This window comes from Pinus tabuliformis, chromosome 6 (genome assembly GCF_031772625.1).
Source record: "Pinus tabuliformis cultivar Carrire ecotype Pingquan chromosome 6, CPIR1, whole genome shotgun sequence".
In the NCBI taxonomy this organism is placed as follows: Eukaryota; Viridiplantae; Streptophyta; class Pinopsida; order Pinales; family Pinaceae; genus Pinus; species Pinus tabuliformis.
Window position 1 is genome coordinate 1,083,026,264 of NC_142292.1, and position 19,856 is coordinate 1,083,046,119.

At 37.1% G+C, this 19,856-nt stretch overlaps 1 protein-coding gene across 1 annotated transcript; it reads left to right on the forward strand.

The window, feature by feature from the left end:
• The first annotated feature begins 16,073 nt into the window (after positions 1 to 16,073).
• Positions 16,074 to 17,544, forward strand: LOC149262677 (subtilisin-like protease SBT1.9). Its single transcript, XM_089381338.1, has 4 exons — positions 16,074 to 16,164; positions 16,425 to 16,612; positions 16,749 to 16,948; positions 17,175 to 17,544. Exons 1-4 carry the CDS (start codon positions 16,074 to 16,076, stop codon positions 17,542 to 17,544), a joined length of 849 nt encoding a protein of 282 aa, XP_089237464.1.
• Positions 17,545 to 19,856: the final 2,312 nt, after the last annotated feature.

Sequence of the window (19,856 nt, forward strand, 5' to 3'; positions counted from 1 at the left end):
AACGTTACAGAGTAGTATCAGATCATCGAGGTTCAATACTTGGATTGGATGGGTTTTTTCATGCTATGTGCTTGTAAGGTACTGAGTTAGTCTGGAATGTGCTTGTTGTTTGTTAATAAAATTGTCTTAAGATAATTTAACAACTGACTAACAACTCGATGGGAGTAGGATTATGGCTGTGAATATGTTGTTATCATTAATTATGTATCAATATCACAATTTAATGACTAATGCATATGATTGTAAATGGATTTTATGTTAACATAGTTGGTTTTTTACCATAGGAACCCCCATGACAAATCCATGAATGCAAGCTCATGATCCCATTTTTGTGGTTAATTACTATATTAATATATATAACAATGTGTGTGATTGATAACACATCACAAGCAACATAATTTAGAAAAGATAGAGTGATGAGAACCAAATGGTTGAATATAGTTTCGATTAGTCCCAACATGGAAATGATGGAGTAAAAGCAATGAACATGAGAGATCAGTTGGGAAAGGAGGAGGGAATCACTCCCCTGATTGGATGGAAACCTTAAGAATCCTTCGGGATGAGGTGAAGAGATTTAAGGCAAATAATGAGAGGTTGGTAAGATCCCAAGAAAGGCAGTTTGAGATCAATGTAGTCATCCTGCAAAGTCTCTCAGACTAACAGAGGCAAATGCAATCTAAAATGAGGACCAGTCATAGAAATAGAAGAATCCTTCATGAGTCAGAAGAAAAAACCAACACAACAGATGGTGATGGACCTAGAAATAGGCTTAGGCATTGAAGTGACGATGCTACACCAAGGGAGAACCTTTGAGTACTCTAGGAGGAAGGGCTAGAACACAGGGGTCTTTCTCAAGAAAAATATCTAGTTCTGCTACCTCGAGATACCACCACTCTCACCATCACCATCGCTTGGAGAGAAAGGAAAAGGATCATATGCCTAAATAATTTAAAAAGAAAAATCCACCCACATTCAATGGGGATGTGAAGAAGGCAAAACACATTGAAGCATGGCTGCTAGGGATGAAGACGTTATTTAGAATACATGATGATTCTGAGAATATGAAATCCATAGTCACCTCTTACAACTTAACAAGAAAATTTGACGTACAGTGGGAGGATATGAAGAATACTAGAGCGATTACCGAGAAGGAGTTGACATAGGAGGAGTTTGAGAAGCTCTTTAGAGAGAAATAATTGTCTAAATGCTACTATGGCAATAAGGCAAAAGAGTTTTATGAACTCAAAATGGGTCACATGACCAGTAATGAATATGTCATCAAGTTTTTGGGACTATTGAGGTATGTACCATATCTCAAGGATGATAAGGTTAAAATTCAGAGGTTCATCAGTGGGTTTCATATGGTATTCCAAGATAAAACTGAATTATTGGAACCCTAAACCCTGAAGGATGCAATCAGGAAGTTATAAATGATCAATAAAGGAGTAGGAATGAGATTAAAAGTAATTTTCCAATCAAAAGTTCTTTTGGATGAAATAGGAATTGGTCGAGGAAGAACCTAGAAAGGAATGAGTGGAACCACCCAGGTCAGAAAAGACAGTCTCAATAGAAGGCCAATGTTTTCGTTAAGAGAAATGTGCAGCAATTGGTGTTAGCATAACCTAATATCGAAGGCCATGAACCACTCAAGTGTTGGACTTGTGGTGGGAACCACAAGAGAAGCAACTGTCTACATCAGCGGGATATCGGGCCAAAAATCTAGAGTGCTAAGGAGGAAAGCACAGTGGGTCAAGTATCCCGAAGTATGCCAAAGGTTTATGCAACATTGGATAACCATTGGCCATAGATCATTGAGATGGAAGGTAAGCTACAAGAACAAGTTGTTTCTATTTTGATTTATTTGGGTTCTGATTATAGCTACTCCAACATAGAGCATGTCAAAAAGTGTGGATTAGATAAGGAATTTCATATATAAGCTTGGTTGGTTCAATTTGCAATGGGGACAAGGAAAAAAATCAATCATTGGGTGAAGTCATGTGCATTTGAACTCAATGGCATGCCCACAACACCCCAATTGAATGTGCTACCGTTGAGTGGGTATGGCATAGTACTGGGCATGGACTACTTGTATGAACACAGGACCAAGGTAGATTGCTATGAAAAGGAAATAGAATGCTTGGATGAGCAAGGAATAAAAGGCATGTTGTAAGGAAAGAAAAATCCCATATCAGTGAGGTTGATTACTTCTATGCAAGCCAAACACAACAGTAGGAAGTGATGTACATTATTTATAGTATAATTTTCCAAGAACGAAGGAGATGATAGAGAAATGGAAGATGAGGAAGTTGAATTGCTTCAAAGGTATCTTGTTTTGCAACAGTATGCAGATGTCTTTTCAGTGGAGATTCTCGGATTACCTCCTCATAGAGGGATATATTTTTCTATTGAGATGGTACCTCGAACAACATTAGCATCTAAGGCTCCATATAGAATGAGCACGCTAGATTTGGTTGAGAAAAAACTGTAGCTAAAGGAAATTCTTGATAAAGGATACATAAGGCCAAGTGTGTCTCCTTAGGGAGCAGTGGTATTGGTTGTAAAGAAGAAATATGGAACCTTGAGACTATGCATTGATTACATATAATTGGACAAGGTAACCATCAAGAATAAGTACCCTTTACCAATAATTGATGATCTCTTTGACCATTTAAGGGGAGTAGTAATCTTCTCCAAAGTTGAGTTGAGGTCAGACATCTTCCAATTGAAAATTTAAACTAGTGGTTTTGATATGAAAAGAAAAAGCACAAACATTACAGTTCATACTAGAGGGTGTTTCAGGCACACCAACACATTATATCTAGCCATTCTGCATACACCCGGCCAAGAGTCAAAATCCAGCACCCTGGTAGTCGCTGATGCTCACAATAAAAAAAATTGAGCATCAGACCATCAAATGGGAAGGTCTCAGCTTTCCAGAAAACTGGGTAGTAGATCTACCTCAGTCACTCAAAGTTCAAAGTATCACGACTGCTCAGATACAAGAACGACTAGCTAAAGCTACTTTGTCCTTCCCTAGAAGATCGACTTTGGATTGCAAAAGAATACAAGAAGCCTATCAAGCCACAAAATACCATATAAACTCATATCATATTTCATGTCAGCCATCTACTTCCACATTTTTAAATACTCCATCTATAAGCTTCTCACATGTTGATTTATTTGAACTCGCTTAGTTATTACATCTTTCCACTCTCGAAGTAAAATGTCATGTTTGCCAAACAATAGTTTGCTTACAATCTCTCGCAGATCTTGTTCTCCACAAAAATCATAATCCCGGGACTGGAGATGCCCCTTCTACTATTACTACAAATTCATATCCAAATCCAAAATGCTCTAAAATTCCATTTCCTCATGACACTGTCTTAATGATTCATGAATTACCCACTCTAGAGATTGAATGCCCCCATCTCATTGAAATGCTTAGCAAGATAAGACCACCTGGGATGCCAAAATATGGCTTCGGATATCTTGAAAGACTAGATAGTCTCATTCAATCTTCAATACTTCAAAATCTTATTCCACTAGACTGCAAAACGCCATCAATCCCAGAAATGTACAAATTCTTCTCCCTCATGGATGGGTGTCCCAAACATAAGATTAATAGAGACTCGATGAAGAACATGCTAAATTGGGATCTCTAGACACATCCTGAATCCAAAGAATTTAGTCTCGGCACATCTGTTGATGAAAAATATGCTCTTTCTCTGGAATGGAAAATGTACATGGAAGAAGCAAACTCGTGGATTTCTTTTTATGTCTAGAAGAAATTAAAGGAGCAACCAAAAGTACATATGGCAGATGTATAAACTTCACCTGCACAAAAATATTTATGGACAACTTGTGATGGAAGCAAGTTAGAAACAAATACCACATTCCCTCCATACAAGGGAATCATGCTAGGAGAATCTAGCAACTCAACCAAGGCCATTCCTTTAGTATTAAAAGATGATTCATCCCTAGGAATAGATGGAAGGATCCAGAAGGCCAGTGAACAAATAAACTATTCAAATACATCAATTAAAGGGCTAGAGATGAATATGGTAAAAACTTCTGAACAAAAGGAATGTTTTGACTCACTATCAGTCGATGCACATAGTGTGAATAAAACTTTGAATTATGTCAACTTTTCATTTTTTGTATTAAAAGGTTTTGTCAGAAAATCAACAACACAAATTGAAAGCATGGAGAGAAAGTTATATTATGAGTTGGAATTTACTTAAACTCTTATGGGTAAACTATCTGAAAAATGTGAGCAACTTTAATATCTCCCAAAGATAAGGATATCCCTACCTCCATGTTATTTAGCCACCATGTACCCATTCAGCATGTCACAAAACTAGTAGAATGGTTTCCATTCCTATTTCCTCAAGAAAAACCAAAGCAACACACTGGCACCAAAGAATCTTTTAGTGAATCCTATCCTCATTTCACGGGGACCATGACCAAAGAAGAAGAGTCAAGATCCTTAGTACAACATCTTTTGCTTATATATGAACCTCTGTCTCGCCAATTCACTAGATATCCAGCTCTTGGCCTCAATGGCAAGGGAAACATGCCAGAAACTCATACCTTTCGGTTTGGATCTTATAAAGAATGGAATATTGACAGCTTGAGTGTTGGTCAAGTCAGGGAAATGATTGACCAGATGTACACTAAATATAAGCTTATGTGTATGAGAGGAAAATCTGAAATTGAATCCTGCAAAACTCTCATCCAGTGCTTTACAGGTACCCTACAAAGATGGTGGGAAGTAGAATCTTCCCCTAAATTACTTGTAAAAATGGAAGCATAATTTGTTAAGGATGAAGTTGGAGATGTTATCCACAATGAAAATGGTGACCCCCAAAATATGATTGGAGAATCAACCTCCTTTATCCTAGAACATTGGTGTGGAGCAACAATAGATATTCCAAAGAAACATGATATTATCCTAATGAATCTCAAATGTAAGAAAATGTCACAATATGAAGATTTCCACAGAGATTGGACACAAATAATTTATGAAGTAAAAGAAAGTCATAATGACCTCTGGAAGCAAGTATATTTAGCAACATTACCCTCCAAATTTGTTGAATACATCCAGAAACAAGAAGTGGTCCAAACATCTTTTGAAAACTACACATGGGGAGAGATATATTGCAACATAACAAAAGCCTTGGTAGCACTTTTCACCAGCATGAAAGTCAATAAGTCCTTACCAAATATGTCCAGACTACCTAACAACAAATCCATCTACAATAAATATGTATTGAATATTGATGATCCAATTGTACAAAGAAGAAAACACAGAAAAAACCCGGAAGAAAGGTCATAAATAGTCAACTAAAAGTCATTATCATAAGTCAAATAGACACAAGAAAGGATCATATAAATTAGTGCCTAGAACACACTACTATGAGCCTAAAGATATTCATCTTAAGTCTCAAAGAAAAAATATGATTACCTATTGGTTATGTGGATAGACTGGACATACTGCAAAAAATGTCCTCAAGGAAGAGAGTCAAGGGAAAATAGAGGTAAAAAGACACAAGAATATGCCTCTAGAAGACCTAGAATCTACTTCAACGAAGAAGTACACCTGATGAAGAAAAATTGTTGCAGTTCATCAAAATAATATGATTCAGGTTTATCTAAGTATGAACATAGTGAAGAACAGGGGAATGTCCAACAGTGCAATTGCACAGATACTTATGAGTGCAACTGCACCCCTTCTGAGACAGACTCAAACTTTAGCTCAGAAACAGAAACAGAAAAGGCACCAGCCAAAGAGAAAGTGTGTATGGCACACACTATTGATGATGATGAATCAAAAGTTCTGGTAGGCATCAAGATGCTTGCAGAAGGAGAAATGAAAGAAAAACTTCTAGAAACTTTTTTGAAAATCAGACAGAGAGATCTTGGTAATACCTCTAAAGGTAATATTTCTAAAGCATTGTTTGTTGATGCTTCTTATCAGAAAAAGAGAAAATACTTTCAAAGAAACCAACAGCATACAAAACCAAGTTCTTTGACTCTAGGAGAAGTTAGTCATGAGATTCATAATTTAAAGAAAGAAATAGTTGAGGTGAAAAAAAAAATCTCTTAGATAGAAAAGGGAAATTGGCAAGAATGAGCTGAAAATCCTAATGTCAATATTTTTAAAGATATGAAAAATAGTGGCATAGGGTTTGGCAATATGAATATCATGATCCTTCAGTGTCAACAACACCATGTACTATTAAATGTTAATATACAAGGAGAAAAATTTACTCTCAGAACATTAATAGATTCGGGTATAGACATAAATGTTTTAAACAAAAAAGTGATCCCAGCCAAATATTGGTCACCTCCTGCATATAGGCAAGTCACTGGGGTAGGTACACAGGATTTTCAATATGAAGTCTCAAGTGCAACTCTTTGTTTTTCAAGACATTGTATGAAAATGAAGTTTTCAGCTGGAAATATTCCAATTGACTGTATTTTATGCAATATTTTTCTTGTTGTTGTTGAACCACATGGATCAACCAGATTACAATATGGAAAAGCTGGATATTTTATATATGTCCATGATAACAAAGGTTTCTTACAAACCATCACATTTCCTTTTATTTCAACACCAAGAATATCCGCCATGGTTCAGACTATGTAGGAAGTTAATCTGACAGAAAGAAAACAGGGAGAATTAAAAGACTTCAATTCCTCTCTCAAAATAAAAGAATAGCTACAGTCCCCAAAGGTATAACAAAAACTCTCAGAGCTGAGAGATAAATTAGAAAAGGTTCTGAAAACCCAAATGCTTTCTGGAATAGAAAGCAAGGTAGAGTTTCATTGTTGTTACAACAAGAATATGATGGAAAATCATGCAAGAGTCGAGCCATACCTATGAACAGTGAGTACTGAACTATTTGCAAAAAATAAATCTCAGATCTCTTAAAAAGAGGATTGATTAGAGAATCTAGCAGTCCCTGGAATTTCTACGGGTTCTATGCAAATAAATACTCAGAATAGATTAGAGGTGTTCTCAGATCACTAAAAAATTACAAACCTCTAAATTTTGTACTAGTAGATCCTATTCCCCACAAAGGAAGCTTAATAAGAAAAATACAAAGAGCTAAAGTTTTCTCCAAATTTTATATGAAATCTGGGTTTTGGCAGGTTGCTGTAAAAGAAGAAGATAGATTCAAAACTGCCTTCAGCATTCCTACTGGTCATTATGAGTGGAATCTTATGCCCTTTGGCCTAAAACATGCACCATCCAAATTTAAAAAGGTCATGGACCAGGTTTTCAAGCCATACTTTGATTGGTTCATTATATATATTGATGATGTGTTAATCTTCTCTAAATCTGTAGAAGAAAATTTCAAACTTGTACAAATTTTTACACAGGTAGTCAAGAGAAGTGGGCTCGTACTAAGCAAGAAGAAAATGGATTAGTTTCGGACAAAGATCAAATTCCTGTAACCACTATTGAAGATGGAAAAATCACATTACAAATGCATGCACTTGAATTTTTTGATAAAATTTCAGATATGATCATAGATAAAAAACAATTGCATAGATTCCTAAGTTGTTTGAACTGCGTGAGCAATTTATATCAAGGGTGTTCCCATGACAGAAAATTGTTAAATGAAAGATTGAAAAATATCCAACGCCTTGGACTTCAGAACATACCAATTTACCTATTCTTGACCTTCTAGATGAGAATTTGCCAAAAATTGTAGAAAGTGACGGCAACAAAATTGGATGGGGAGGTATTCTCAAGAAAACTAAAGAAGGAGAAGAAAAAGTTATACAGTTTTCTTTAGGCACATGGAACCAAGTAGAACAGAACTATTTTACAATTGAAAAACAGGTAAAAGCTACATGGAATTATACAGACAAATTTGACATCAACCTCATACATAAAAGGTTTCTTCTAGGGACCGATGCTTCTGCTTTAAAGAAAGTGTTGAAAAAAGACATCAAAAAGCCTGGAGAATCCAATTTTTCCAGATGGCAAGCTTTGTTTTCAAATTTTGATTTTGATGTTGAGCATATAAAGGGAGAAAGGAACAGTTTACCATATTTTTTGAGTCGGGAGTATCTAAAAGAAAGAAAATCATCTAATCATTATTGTCTCTGAATGGGACCCTAAAACACAACAAGAAGAACTTAGAAATATCTGAGACCACACCCCATGGCCAATGTATGCTGAAAAATGGAAACCCATTTGGCAATTAAGAAACACAAAATTTATGGACACGAATCTATAGCCTCATCAGGACTTACAACACCTTGTACCAGAAAGAAAGATTTACCCTAAGTCGAGCACTTGGATACATGATATGGTGTATAAGAATTCAATGATGTATTATGATCTTGTAGACAAAGCATCAAGGGAAAGTTTTCATGATATCAAAGACAGAGTCTGCAAAGGGCCAGGTAGCCTCTAGAGTGCATCTTAATTTAAGGTGTAGCGTCTGGTAAATTCCCAAGTTTGATTGAAGTTTCTCTAAATCTTCTAGCATTGTAATTCATCTTTTGAGATCAATAAAAAAGAGAAGTTTTTCAAAATGTTCCACATGAGTTTATGTTCTGTTATGCTATTTTAAATATTCTGTGAGAGGAGAGGCTCATCTGAGGTTCGTTGGAGGTTCACTGAAGATCGAGAGACATTTTTCTCATGTTGGCCAGAGGTCGTTGAAGAGCATTATTGCTTGAAGATCGAGAAATTCATGTATGGGTCCATGTAAGAGTTCTTGTATTCATCACAAAAGACATAGAAACTACACAACAAGCTTCATTTTCTCCTTGCCCCTGCTACAAATTGGTATGAAAACCATTATGGTATATCAAATATACTATAAAATTAAACATTTTTTACTAAAAAATAGTAATTTTAAAAACCATTTCTTAAAAATTATATTTTCCTTTTAAACCTGAAATATCTTTTCTACATTACTTTATTTTATGTAGTTTTAAACCTGAAATATCTTTTCTACATTACTTTATTTTATGTAGTTTTCTCTTTAGCTGACCATTTTTATTGGCTTTATTTTTTATTTCCTTTAATATGTGGTGTGTTTAAAATGATACTTGAGCTTAATTTTATTCTAAATTTGGAATATTTGAATGTGGAATTAGAGAATAAATCATTCACTTTGTGAATAAGTTTTTAATATTTATAATTTATAATTAATTATGGTTTAAATTGAGTTAACGAGAAAGTATCGATTTAATGTGTAGTACAATAGTGGCAAATTCTAAAAGTGATCGTAGGTTTGTGAAAAGCTTGCATTAAAAAAAAGGAAGACTATTATCCAACGTGATGGCATAGGGAAGGGAAGGGTGTTACAGAAATCGACAAACATGTGGCTAGGTATTCAGATATTTAGAAAGCGGCTAACAACTACCTCAGGAATTCATTTTCTGAACGAATTGTATAACGTTTCCGTCACAATAGGAAGTTGCATCATCTTTCTTCATAAAGCGTGTGTGGGATAGCAGGATTAGTGCCACCGATTGTTCCCCCTAAACACCTACTCCATGTTAACTATATCTCCTAATTCTCTCCTCTCTAAATCAAAGGGTGAATGGCCACCGATTGTGCCCCTAAATACCACTTCCACGTTAATTAAATTTCCTAATTCTCTGCTCCGTAAGTTATCTTGTGTATTTTTGGTTTGGGCGCATCTTTGCCAACTAAAATTCCATGGATCCATTCATGACTCTTGAATGTCTTGGTGCTTTCCGTGTTATTTAGGGATCATCCATCCTGTTGGGTATTTTTAAATGGGAAAAATACCAAAAACCAAACAAGCAAACACCACAGAGCCAATGCTCTGTTTTCTTTGTTCAAGGATCTTTGCACAGGGAAGCTTTAAATCAAATATACTCATAACAGCCCATTACACAGCCATAAAAATATTTCTATTGATTAAAATATAAAGCCTGAAATAACATTCATCCTCTTTGCTGAGAGGGATTCACTAAAATTACTTTCACCCATCAAAACTCTGTTTTCACCTGAGAAATCACTGTGCTGGGTTTACTGCAGTAAAACCCATTTTTACATTTGCTGGTGTAAAACTATTTTTACACATACTGCTGTAAAAATATTTTACACATATGCAGTAAATTACATTCATAATTTCAAGAAAGCTTGAGCGCTCTTTTCTCTTGCATTTCCATGCATACTCAATACAAAAAAAAATTACTTACAACACATGCGCTCCACTTCGTTTTTCATTTATGGATAGCACTGTTGTGCATCACCATTCTTTTCGCTCCACTCTGCTCTCAAAAAAAATCAACACATATGTATAAAACATATGACCCATGCTCACTGGTCTTTTGCTGCTGCGCTCTTACATATCTCCATGTGTGAAGACACACACACTATACGCTGCTGCCGCAGCCACACTACACCTCAACAAAAAAAATATCACACATTTTTGCACGCAGGCACAACTCATATTACAACCACAGAGCACGTTTTGTTTTGTTTCATGTGTTTTTATAAAAAAATGGTCAACGCTCTCTCTTTTTTTTAATCACATGGGACACAAGCCCATATCCAAAATTAAAAGGGCCTCACCTAAACTTACGTATGTGCCCATAACTATTTAAGGCGGGCCTCCACCAACCTTCATAAATGCATTAAATGGCTCAGCGTTTCCTCCACGGCGGTCAACGGAAAACCTCACACGCCACGCAATGCATTGAATTGACGCAGGCCCGTGCACCTTCAACAGATCGACGATTGACAACACGCGAGGAGATCGGACGGCGGAGGTTGATATCGGAAACCATACAACTGCTGAGGTTTACCTCTCGAGAACGTGACGTTGCGTTACGTCAGTGGTAAACCACGTGTCAGCTCCATATTTTCTCGGAGCTCCTTGCCGGATTATTCCTTCATCGGAAAGCTGGTCCGAGAAGTTCCAGGCGGGTAGCATAACGTTTTCTGGCGATGTTGCCGCTGCGTTGAAATTACGATTTCAACACTCCCCTTTAATTTCAACAGCTGGGCATTCAATCTTACCCAAACACTTCCTCACATGGAGGGATTCACCAACTGCTTCTAATGCAGTTCCACAAACAATCAAAGTTGTCTTCCTCTTAATAGAGGGATTAACCTGAAACTGTGCTTAAGAGCACCTTCCTCATGACAGAGGGATTCACCATAACAATGTGCTGAAGAGCACCTTCCTCTTGACAGAGGGATTCACCTGTTATAAAGAAACATCTTCCTCTCAATAGAGGGATTCACCAATGACTATGCTGAAAAGCATCATCCTCTTGATAGAGGGATTTACCAAATGACTGCTTCAAGTGCAGTTCCAAAACAAACAATCATTGCACTGCTGTGTGTGCAAACTCATTACAATGTTCTCCTATGCTGATGCATATTCTCTGCTGCACTGTTGTGCCATCTTCTTTACTGTGTCTATCCCACACTGTTGTGTCTACACTTGCACTGCTTCTGCACTTTTCAAAGACAAAATACTCTGTCTTTCTTGGAACAATTACACTGTCCCAATTTACAAATTTACACTGCTGTGTGTAAACATTTCTTTCACTCACTGCTGTTGCATATATTGCATATCAATTCAATGAACAACAAATTCATTACATTTACCTTTACTGCTATAAGGAAAATTTCTTTTGCAATTGCTGCTATTCAAAACTTCTTGCTGCTGCATTTTTCACATTTGCATTGCTGTGTGCTTCTCCTTCTTGCCATCATGCTGCTGTCCATAACTTCTTGCTGCTGTATTTTTCATATTCACTGCTGTCCATGCCCATAACCATAGACTGTCATCCCTGGGTTTATATTTGCTGCTGCGTTGCCTCTGCAATTTGCACTGTCGCTGCCTTTTGTTTCATCATACTGTTGTGCCCATACTCTTGGCACTTCATTCTCCACAAAAAAAATAACATAGGCTGCTGCCTTTTCTTATGCGCCCTTGCTTCACACAATCTTAGTCTTCATTTTTTTATTTTCATAATGCACTGTTGTGCAATTCCTTTCAATTTTCTGCTGCCACACACATTCTCATTCACCCATGTGCATTAAAAATCTGCTGTCCCTGTTTTTCTTTATGCGTTTCCTTGCACGCTGCATTGCATATGAAGAAAAAACATTACATTTTTTTACTGCTGTGTAACAAAAATTTCATTGCATTCTCATCCACTGGGCATTTACGCTCTGCTGCGTTTTGCCTTCTTCTCATTTTCTTCTCACTGCTTTGCATTTTCATTCCCAATAGAAAACATTTCAATCTGCTGTGTATTATACTCACTCTGCTGTGAGTATATTCTCTCATACTACATAAAAGGAAAACTACATTCCTTTGCTATGCATTTCAATGCATGTGCACCAAAAAAAAATTTAAACTGCTGTTCATTCTAATCCATGTGCTCCAAAAAAAAATTTCCAAACTGCTGTCTTATGTTCTATCTTCCCACTACTGTGAGGGTCTCCATGCTTTGCATTTTTCTCTTATCTCGCTGCTGCTCTTTACATTTCAGCGCTGCCATCTTTTCTTCTTTATGCATTTCTGTGCATATTGCATAAACACAAAGCAAAAACATTGCTGATTTCATCACTGTTGTATATTACCTTTTAGAGGGATTAACAAAGATTTCATTTGCAACTACTGCGCTGCAATACATCCTCCATCAACAAATGACTGTTAATACAGTTCAGCAAAATAAAAAAATTATAAGCTCCCTTTTAGTGTATGCTTGTCTTCTTTTGGCAAGTTTTCTCAAAACAAACTTAGATCAGCTGCATTGCTTAAGGGGCTTTCACACTGTATTTCTTTTCTTCTCCATACTTGTGTAACTTTCTTCTTTTGCATGGGTCTAGCTTGTGTAAGAGCCCATGTCAAGTTACAGTCTCGTGCCATATGCCCAATGTTATGACACTTGAAGCATTCAACATTATTCATGAATAACATTTCATGATTTCTTCTTGTGAAATTATTTCTTGGAGATTGTCGGGGACCACAACATCTATCTCCATGAAATGCTCTACAGTCTTTTGCCATATGACCAAGGTTTGAGCAAGCATAACAATAACCATAAAATGAACTTTGGTACCTGAGAGATGGAGGTTTTCTTGATGTACTTCTGAAGCCTTGCTGCCTTGAGATCCTTTGTTGATGACCATTGCATCTTGCCTCTTTGACATCAGCTACATTTCTTCTTGGAGCTAGTTTTCTTCTTGGAGCAGGAATTCTTCTATTGCTGCCTTCATTTTTCTCCTTGCCTTTGCTGGAACTAGGAGCATCACCATCTCTTTCTGGCTTCTTCACATCTCCTTTGCTTAAAGCATCCTCATCCTTGTTTGAGGGTTCACCTACATACCCAAGTCCTGATTTATCAGATGGAGATCTGTGATAGTTGAGCATGTCATCCAAAGCTTGAGAGCTCTTCATGATCTTGTTCATCCCTTCAACCTTATTCCTGAGGAGGACAATCTCTTCTTCTAACTTTTCACATTCATTACCTTTCTTTACTAGTTGTCCCTCAGTTTCTTCCTTGCTACGAGTAGCTTCAGCTGCTACTACTTTGAAGGAGATAATATCTATCTTCATTTTGGAGATTTCTTCTTGACTGCTCTCCATTTTCTTTTCAGCTCCTTGTGCCTGCTTCTTGGCTTCTTGTAGTTCGGACTTAAGGGAGGAGACCTCTACCTTGTACTGTCCAATCTCTTCTACAAGCTTATTCACTCTCTTGTGTCTTTGTTCAAGTTGACTTGTCAAGGCATCTGCCTGCTTCTTTGCTTCATTCAGCTGATTTGTCATGGATATGACTTCTTCATGATGTTTCCTCTTGCATTGATCAAGCTCCTTCTTCAGCTTGGTAAGCTCTTCATCCCTTTCTTTTACCTGAAGCTTGATGAGGTCAAGCTTTTCATTCTCAGCTTCTATGATGGGTTCTTCTTGACTCATTGTCATGGTCAGTGCTCCCTTTGCATGAAGGTCATGCAGTCTGTCCCATATATCCTTTGCTGATGTATATTTTCCTAGATTCCTCTTCACAGAATCAGGGAGTCCATCCAAGATTAGTTTTGCTGCTTGTGCATCATACTCCATGGATTCTTTATCCATCTTGCTGTCATCAATCACTGACTCCCAGACTTCAATCCCCTCAGACATTAGGAAAGCCCTCATCAATATTTCCCATACATCAAAGTTTCCATCAAACTTTGGGGTTTCAAATAAAATGTATTCTAATGGATTGCCTTCTAGTTTAGTAGAAGGGGGAGACACATTTTTAACAGCCTTGGAGGCTTTCTTCTTTGACCTTGCCATTATTATCTAGGCTTCAAATACTTGACTGTGTTTTTTTTAAATGACTGACTGTTCTTTTAACAGTAACACAAAAACTTTAAGAAATACCTGAATCCCTTTGGCTGAAACTTCACACTGTTGGAGAAGCTTTCTGTGCTGCAACCACACCTTCCTTCAGCTTCTTTGAGTCTTCAAAGAGCCTGGACTAGCTCTGATACCACTGTTGGGTATTTTTAAATGGGAAAAATACCAAAAACCAAACAAGCAAACACCACAGAGCCAATGCTCTGTTTTCTTTGTTCCAGGATCTTTGCACAGGGAAGCTTTAAATCAAATATACTCATAACAGCCCATTACACAGCCATAAAAATATTTCTATTGATTAAAATATAAAGCCTGAAATAACATTCATCCTCTTTGCTGAGAGGGATTCACCAAAATTACTTTCACCCATCAAAACTCTGTTTTCACCTGAGAAATTACTGTGCTGGGTTTACTGCAGTAAAACCCATTTTTACATTTGCTGGTGTAAAACTATTTTTACACATACTGCTGTAAAAATATTTTACACATATGCAGTAAATTACATTCATAATTTCAAGAAAGCTTGAGCGCTCTTTTCTCTTGCATTTCCATGCATACTCAATACAAAAAAAAAAAAATTACTTACAACACATGCGCTCCACTTCGTTTTTCAGTTATGGATAGCACTGCTGTGCATCACCATTCTTTTCGCTCCACTCTGCTCTAAAAAAAAATCAACACATATGTATAAAACATATGACCCATGCTCACTGGTCTTTTGCTGCTGCGCTCTTACATATCTCCATGTGTGAAGACACACACACTATACGCTGTTGCCGCAGCCACACTACACCTCAACAAAAAAAATATCACACATTTTTGCACGCAGGCACAACTCATATTACAACCACAGAGCACATTTTGTTTTGTTTCATGTGTTTTTATAAAAAAATGGTCAACGCTCTCTCTTTTTTTTAATCACATGGGACACAAGCCCATATCCAAAATTAAAAGGGCCTCACCTAAACTTACGTATGTGCCCATAACTATTTAAGGCGGGCCTCCACCAACCTTCATAAATGCATTAAATGGCTCAGCGTTTCCTCCACGGCGGTCAACGGAAAACCTCACACGCCACGCAATGCATTGAATTGACGCAGGCCCGTGCACCTTCAACAGATCGACGGCTGACAACACGCGAGGAGATCGGACGGCGGAGGTTGATATCGGAAACCATACAACTGCTGAGGTTTACCTCCCGAGAACGTGACGTTGCGTTACGTCAGTGGTAAACCACGTGTCAGCTCCATATTTTCTCGGAGCTCCTTGCCGTATTATTCCTTCATCGGAAAGCTGGTCCGAGAAGTTCCAGGCGGGTAGCTTAACGTTTTCTGGCGATGTTGCCGCTGCGTTGAAATTACGATTTCAACACATCCTTGTTTCTTGAGTGTCCTACTTTTATTTGCTTTTGAATTTGGCAAATTCCTATTTCGGCGAGGGCAAGACTGATGCAAGCATATTAGTTATGATGAAAACAGTACACGTAAAGTTGATGCTATGTTTCATATCAGCGGTGTCTGCAGTAGCAGTAGCAGCAGCAACTGAGGACGATGGGATGATTTACATAATTCACATGGATAAATCTAAAATGCCCACTCCATTTTCCTACCACGAGGAATGGTTCAGTCTACAGTCTCCTTTATCACAAAAGGAAGAGTAGTGGACAAACAAATGGACGAACCATTATTGTATGTTTACGATAAAGTAATGCACGACTTTAGTGCTAAGCTGAAGCAGTCGGAGGTGGATGCACTGCAAATAATGCCAGGGTACATTGCAAGTCACCCATACAACAAGGGTAAGTTGGATACCACCTGCTCAACCAAATTTTTGGGCTCAAAAGCAAATCCAGCATATGGCCCAGAGCATAATTAGGCAACAGATCGGATATTATAATTGGAGTTCTAGACACAGGCATCTGGCTAGAGAGTGAAAGCTTTAAAGATAATGGAATGAGTGACATCCTTGCCACATGGAAAGGCAAATGCGAGACGGGCACTGCTTTTAACTCCTCCCTTTGAAACAGAAAACTGATAGGAGTCTATTATTTTAACAAAGGATTCCTAACACAATACGGTTCTCTGAATACCAGTGTGGACTACGAGTCAGCCCAAGACTATGATGGCCACGGCTCACATGTCTCCTCGACGACCGCTGGAAACTTCGTTGACAACGCTGATTTTTTCGAGTATGCAGAAGGCACAGCCAAGGGCTTCGCACCGCGGTCTCGTGTGGCCATGTATAAGGTAGCTTGGTTCAACGACATCATAGACGCAGATGTTTTGGTAGTGATATAGAGTGCCATATCCGATGGAGTCGACATCTTGTCTCTGTCCATGACTTTGGGCCCTCTAGATTGCTACAAAAATGTGATGGCTATAGGAGCCTTTGCAGCAACAGAAAAAGGCCTGCTTTTGTCCTGTTCAGCACACAACAACAGGCTGCATAACTATATTGTACAAAACGGTGCGCCATGTATCGTTACAGTGGGATTCGACACTATTGACAGGGCTTTTATCGCCAAAGTTAAGATGGGGAACAGACAAATCGTTGAGGGAACTTCTGTTTTCACCAAAAGATGAGTGATGTCAAGCATTCCGATCACCTATGGAAATGACAACAGCTCTCAAACACGTGCACCCAACTTGTTAGATCCCTAAAAGGTTGCTGGAAAAATCTTGTTGTGCATGAATGATTATTGGGATTCCTACACACATCTCTTGGAAGAAAATAGAATCGAACCTACTAGTGTGATAATCATCGACTATATTGGCTCGCAATACCCTGAAGCCTTTTGGATGCCTACAGTGTCAATGACTTCAGAGCAAGCACGCTTAATAGCAGAAAATACCCTGAAGCCTTTTGGATGCGTACAGTGTCAATGACTTCAGAGCAAGCACGCTTAATAGCAAAATACCCTGAAGCCTTTTGGATGCGTACAGTGTCAATGACTTCAGAGCAAGCACGCTTAATAGCAGAATGTGTTATGAGTACTGATGCATCAAACACCACAGCGGACATAAAATTCGTGATAACGCAACTGGGATCCAAGCCTGCACCAACAATATCTTATTGGTCATCGAGAGACCCAAATAGGCTAACTTCTGGTATCTTGAAACCTGACGTGATTGCACCGGGTGTGAACATACTTGCCGCCTGGGGTCCATCATGGGATTAATAAGGATTGTATCAATATGAAAATCAATGATGGTCAATCATGTTTATTTTAGTGTTTATAATATTTATCTTAGGGTTTATATACGGATTTATAATATTAGTCCCTTGGGTTTAATATTATTCCCTTGGGTTCATAATCCCTTGGGCTTTTAGTATTAATCCCTTGGGTTTACTATTCCTTTGGGTTTTTGATATCAATCCCTTGGGTTTATTATTCCTTAGGTGTATAATATCAATCATGGTCAATCATTTTCAATCATAGCAAACCATGGTCAACCATGGTTGAATGTCGCATTGTGGCAAGGATTGTCTCACCATGAAAATAAACCATGTTTATTTTAGTGTTTGTAATATTTATATTTGGGTTTACCAATGTTATGTTTATAATATTAGTTCCTTGGGTTTAATATTATTCCCTTGGGCTAATAATCCCTTGGGGTTTTAATATTAATCCCTTGGGTTTATTATTATTTTGGGTTTATAATATCAATCCCTCGGGGTTTATTATTCCCTTAGGTCTATAATATCAATCATGGCCAACTATTGTGAATCCCAGCCAACCATGGTCAACCATGGTTGAATGTCGCATTGTGACAAGGATTGTCTCACCATGAAAATAAACCATGTTTATTTTAGTATTTGTAGTATTTATATTTGAGTTTATCAATGTTGGGTTTATAATATTAGGTCCTTGGGTTTAATATTATTCCCTTGGGTTCATAATCCTTTGGGGCTTTAGTATTAATCCCTTGGGTTTATAATATCAATCCCTTGTGTTTATTATTCCCTTAGGTTTATAATATCAATGATGGTCAACCATTGTCAAGCATAGCCAACAATGGTCAACCATGGTTGAATGTCACATTGTGACAAGGATTATCTCAGCATGAAAATAAACCATGTTTATTTTGGTGTTTGTAATACTTATATTTGGGTTTACCAATGTTGGGTTTTTAATATTAGTACCTTGGGTTTAATATTATTCCCTTGGGTTTAATGTTATTCCCTTGGGTTCATAATATCAATCCCTTGGGTTTATTATTAACTTGGGCTTACAATATCAATGATGGTCAACCATGACCAACCATGGTGAACTGTGGTCAATCATGGTCTGATCTCACATTATGAAAAACATTGTCTCCACTTACAGTTTATATAACTTGAGTTTATAATATTAGTCCCTTGGCTTTAATATTATTCCCTTAGGTTCATAATCTATTGGGGTTTTAGTATTAATCCCTTGGGTTTATTGTTCCTTGGGTTTATAATATTAATAATCCGTTCGATTTATTAATCCCTTGAATTTAAAATATTAATTCTTAGGGTTTATTATTTCAACCATGTTTATTTTAGTATTTTTAATATTTATCTTAGGGTTTTTATACCTTGGGTTTATAATATTAGTCCCTTTTGTTTAATATTATTCCTTTAGGTTCATAATGCCTTGTGATTTTAGTAGTAATCCCTTGGGTTTATTGTTCTTTGGGTTTATAATATCAATCGCTTGGGTTTATTATTCCACAGTCAACCATGGTTTATTATGATGTCAACCATGGTCCAACATGGAATTGTGATAAGGATTGTCTCAATATGAAAATCAACGATCATGTTTATTTTAGTGTTTATAATATTTATCTTAGGGTTTATAATATTAGTCCCTTGTGTTTAATATTATTCCCTTGGGTTCATAATCCATTGGGGTTTTAGTATTAATTTGTTGGGTTTACTATTCCTTTAGGTTAATTATTCCCTTAGGTTTATAATATCAATCATGGCCAACCATTGTCAATCATATCCAACCATGGTCAACCATGGTTGAATGTCACATTGTGATAAGGATTGTCTCACCATGAAAATAAACCATGTTTATTTTAGTGTTTGTAGTATTTATATTTGGGTTTACCAATGTTGGTTTATAATATTAGGTCCTTGGGTTTAATATTATTCCCTTGGGTGCATAATCCCTTGGGGTTTTAGTATTAATCCCTTGGGTTTCTTATTCCTTTGGGTCTATAATATCAATCCCTTGGGTTTATTATTATCTGAGGTTTACAATATGAATGATGGTCAACCATGGTTGAATGTCACATTGTGACAAGGATGATCTCACCATGAAGATAAACCATGTTTTTTATTTTAGTGTTTTTAATACTTATATATGGGTTTACCAATGTTGGGTTTTTAATATTAGTCCCTTGGGTTTAATATTGTTCCCTTGGGTTCATAATCCCCTTGTTTTATGTTTCCCTTGGATTCATAATATCAATCCCTTGGGTTTATTATTAAATTGGGTTTATAATATCAATCATGGTC

Excerpts from the sequence above, each read along its gene's own strand:
- LOC149262677 (XM_089381338.1), top strand. The coding sequence starts at position 16,074 with ATGCACGACTTTAGTGCTAAGCTGAAGCAGTCGGAGGTGGATGCACTG. Across the intron at positions 16,165-16,424 it reads AAGTCACCCATACAACAAGG|GATTCCTAACACAATACGGT; the intron begins GTAAGTTGGATA and ends ATTTTAACAAAG. Across the intron at positions 16,949-17,174 it reads CTGTTTTCACCAAAAGATGA|TGTCAATGACTTCAGAGCAA; the intron begins GTGATGTCAAGC and ends GGATGCCTACAG.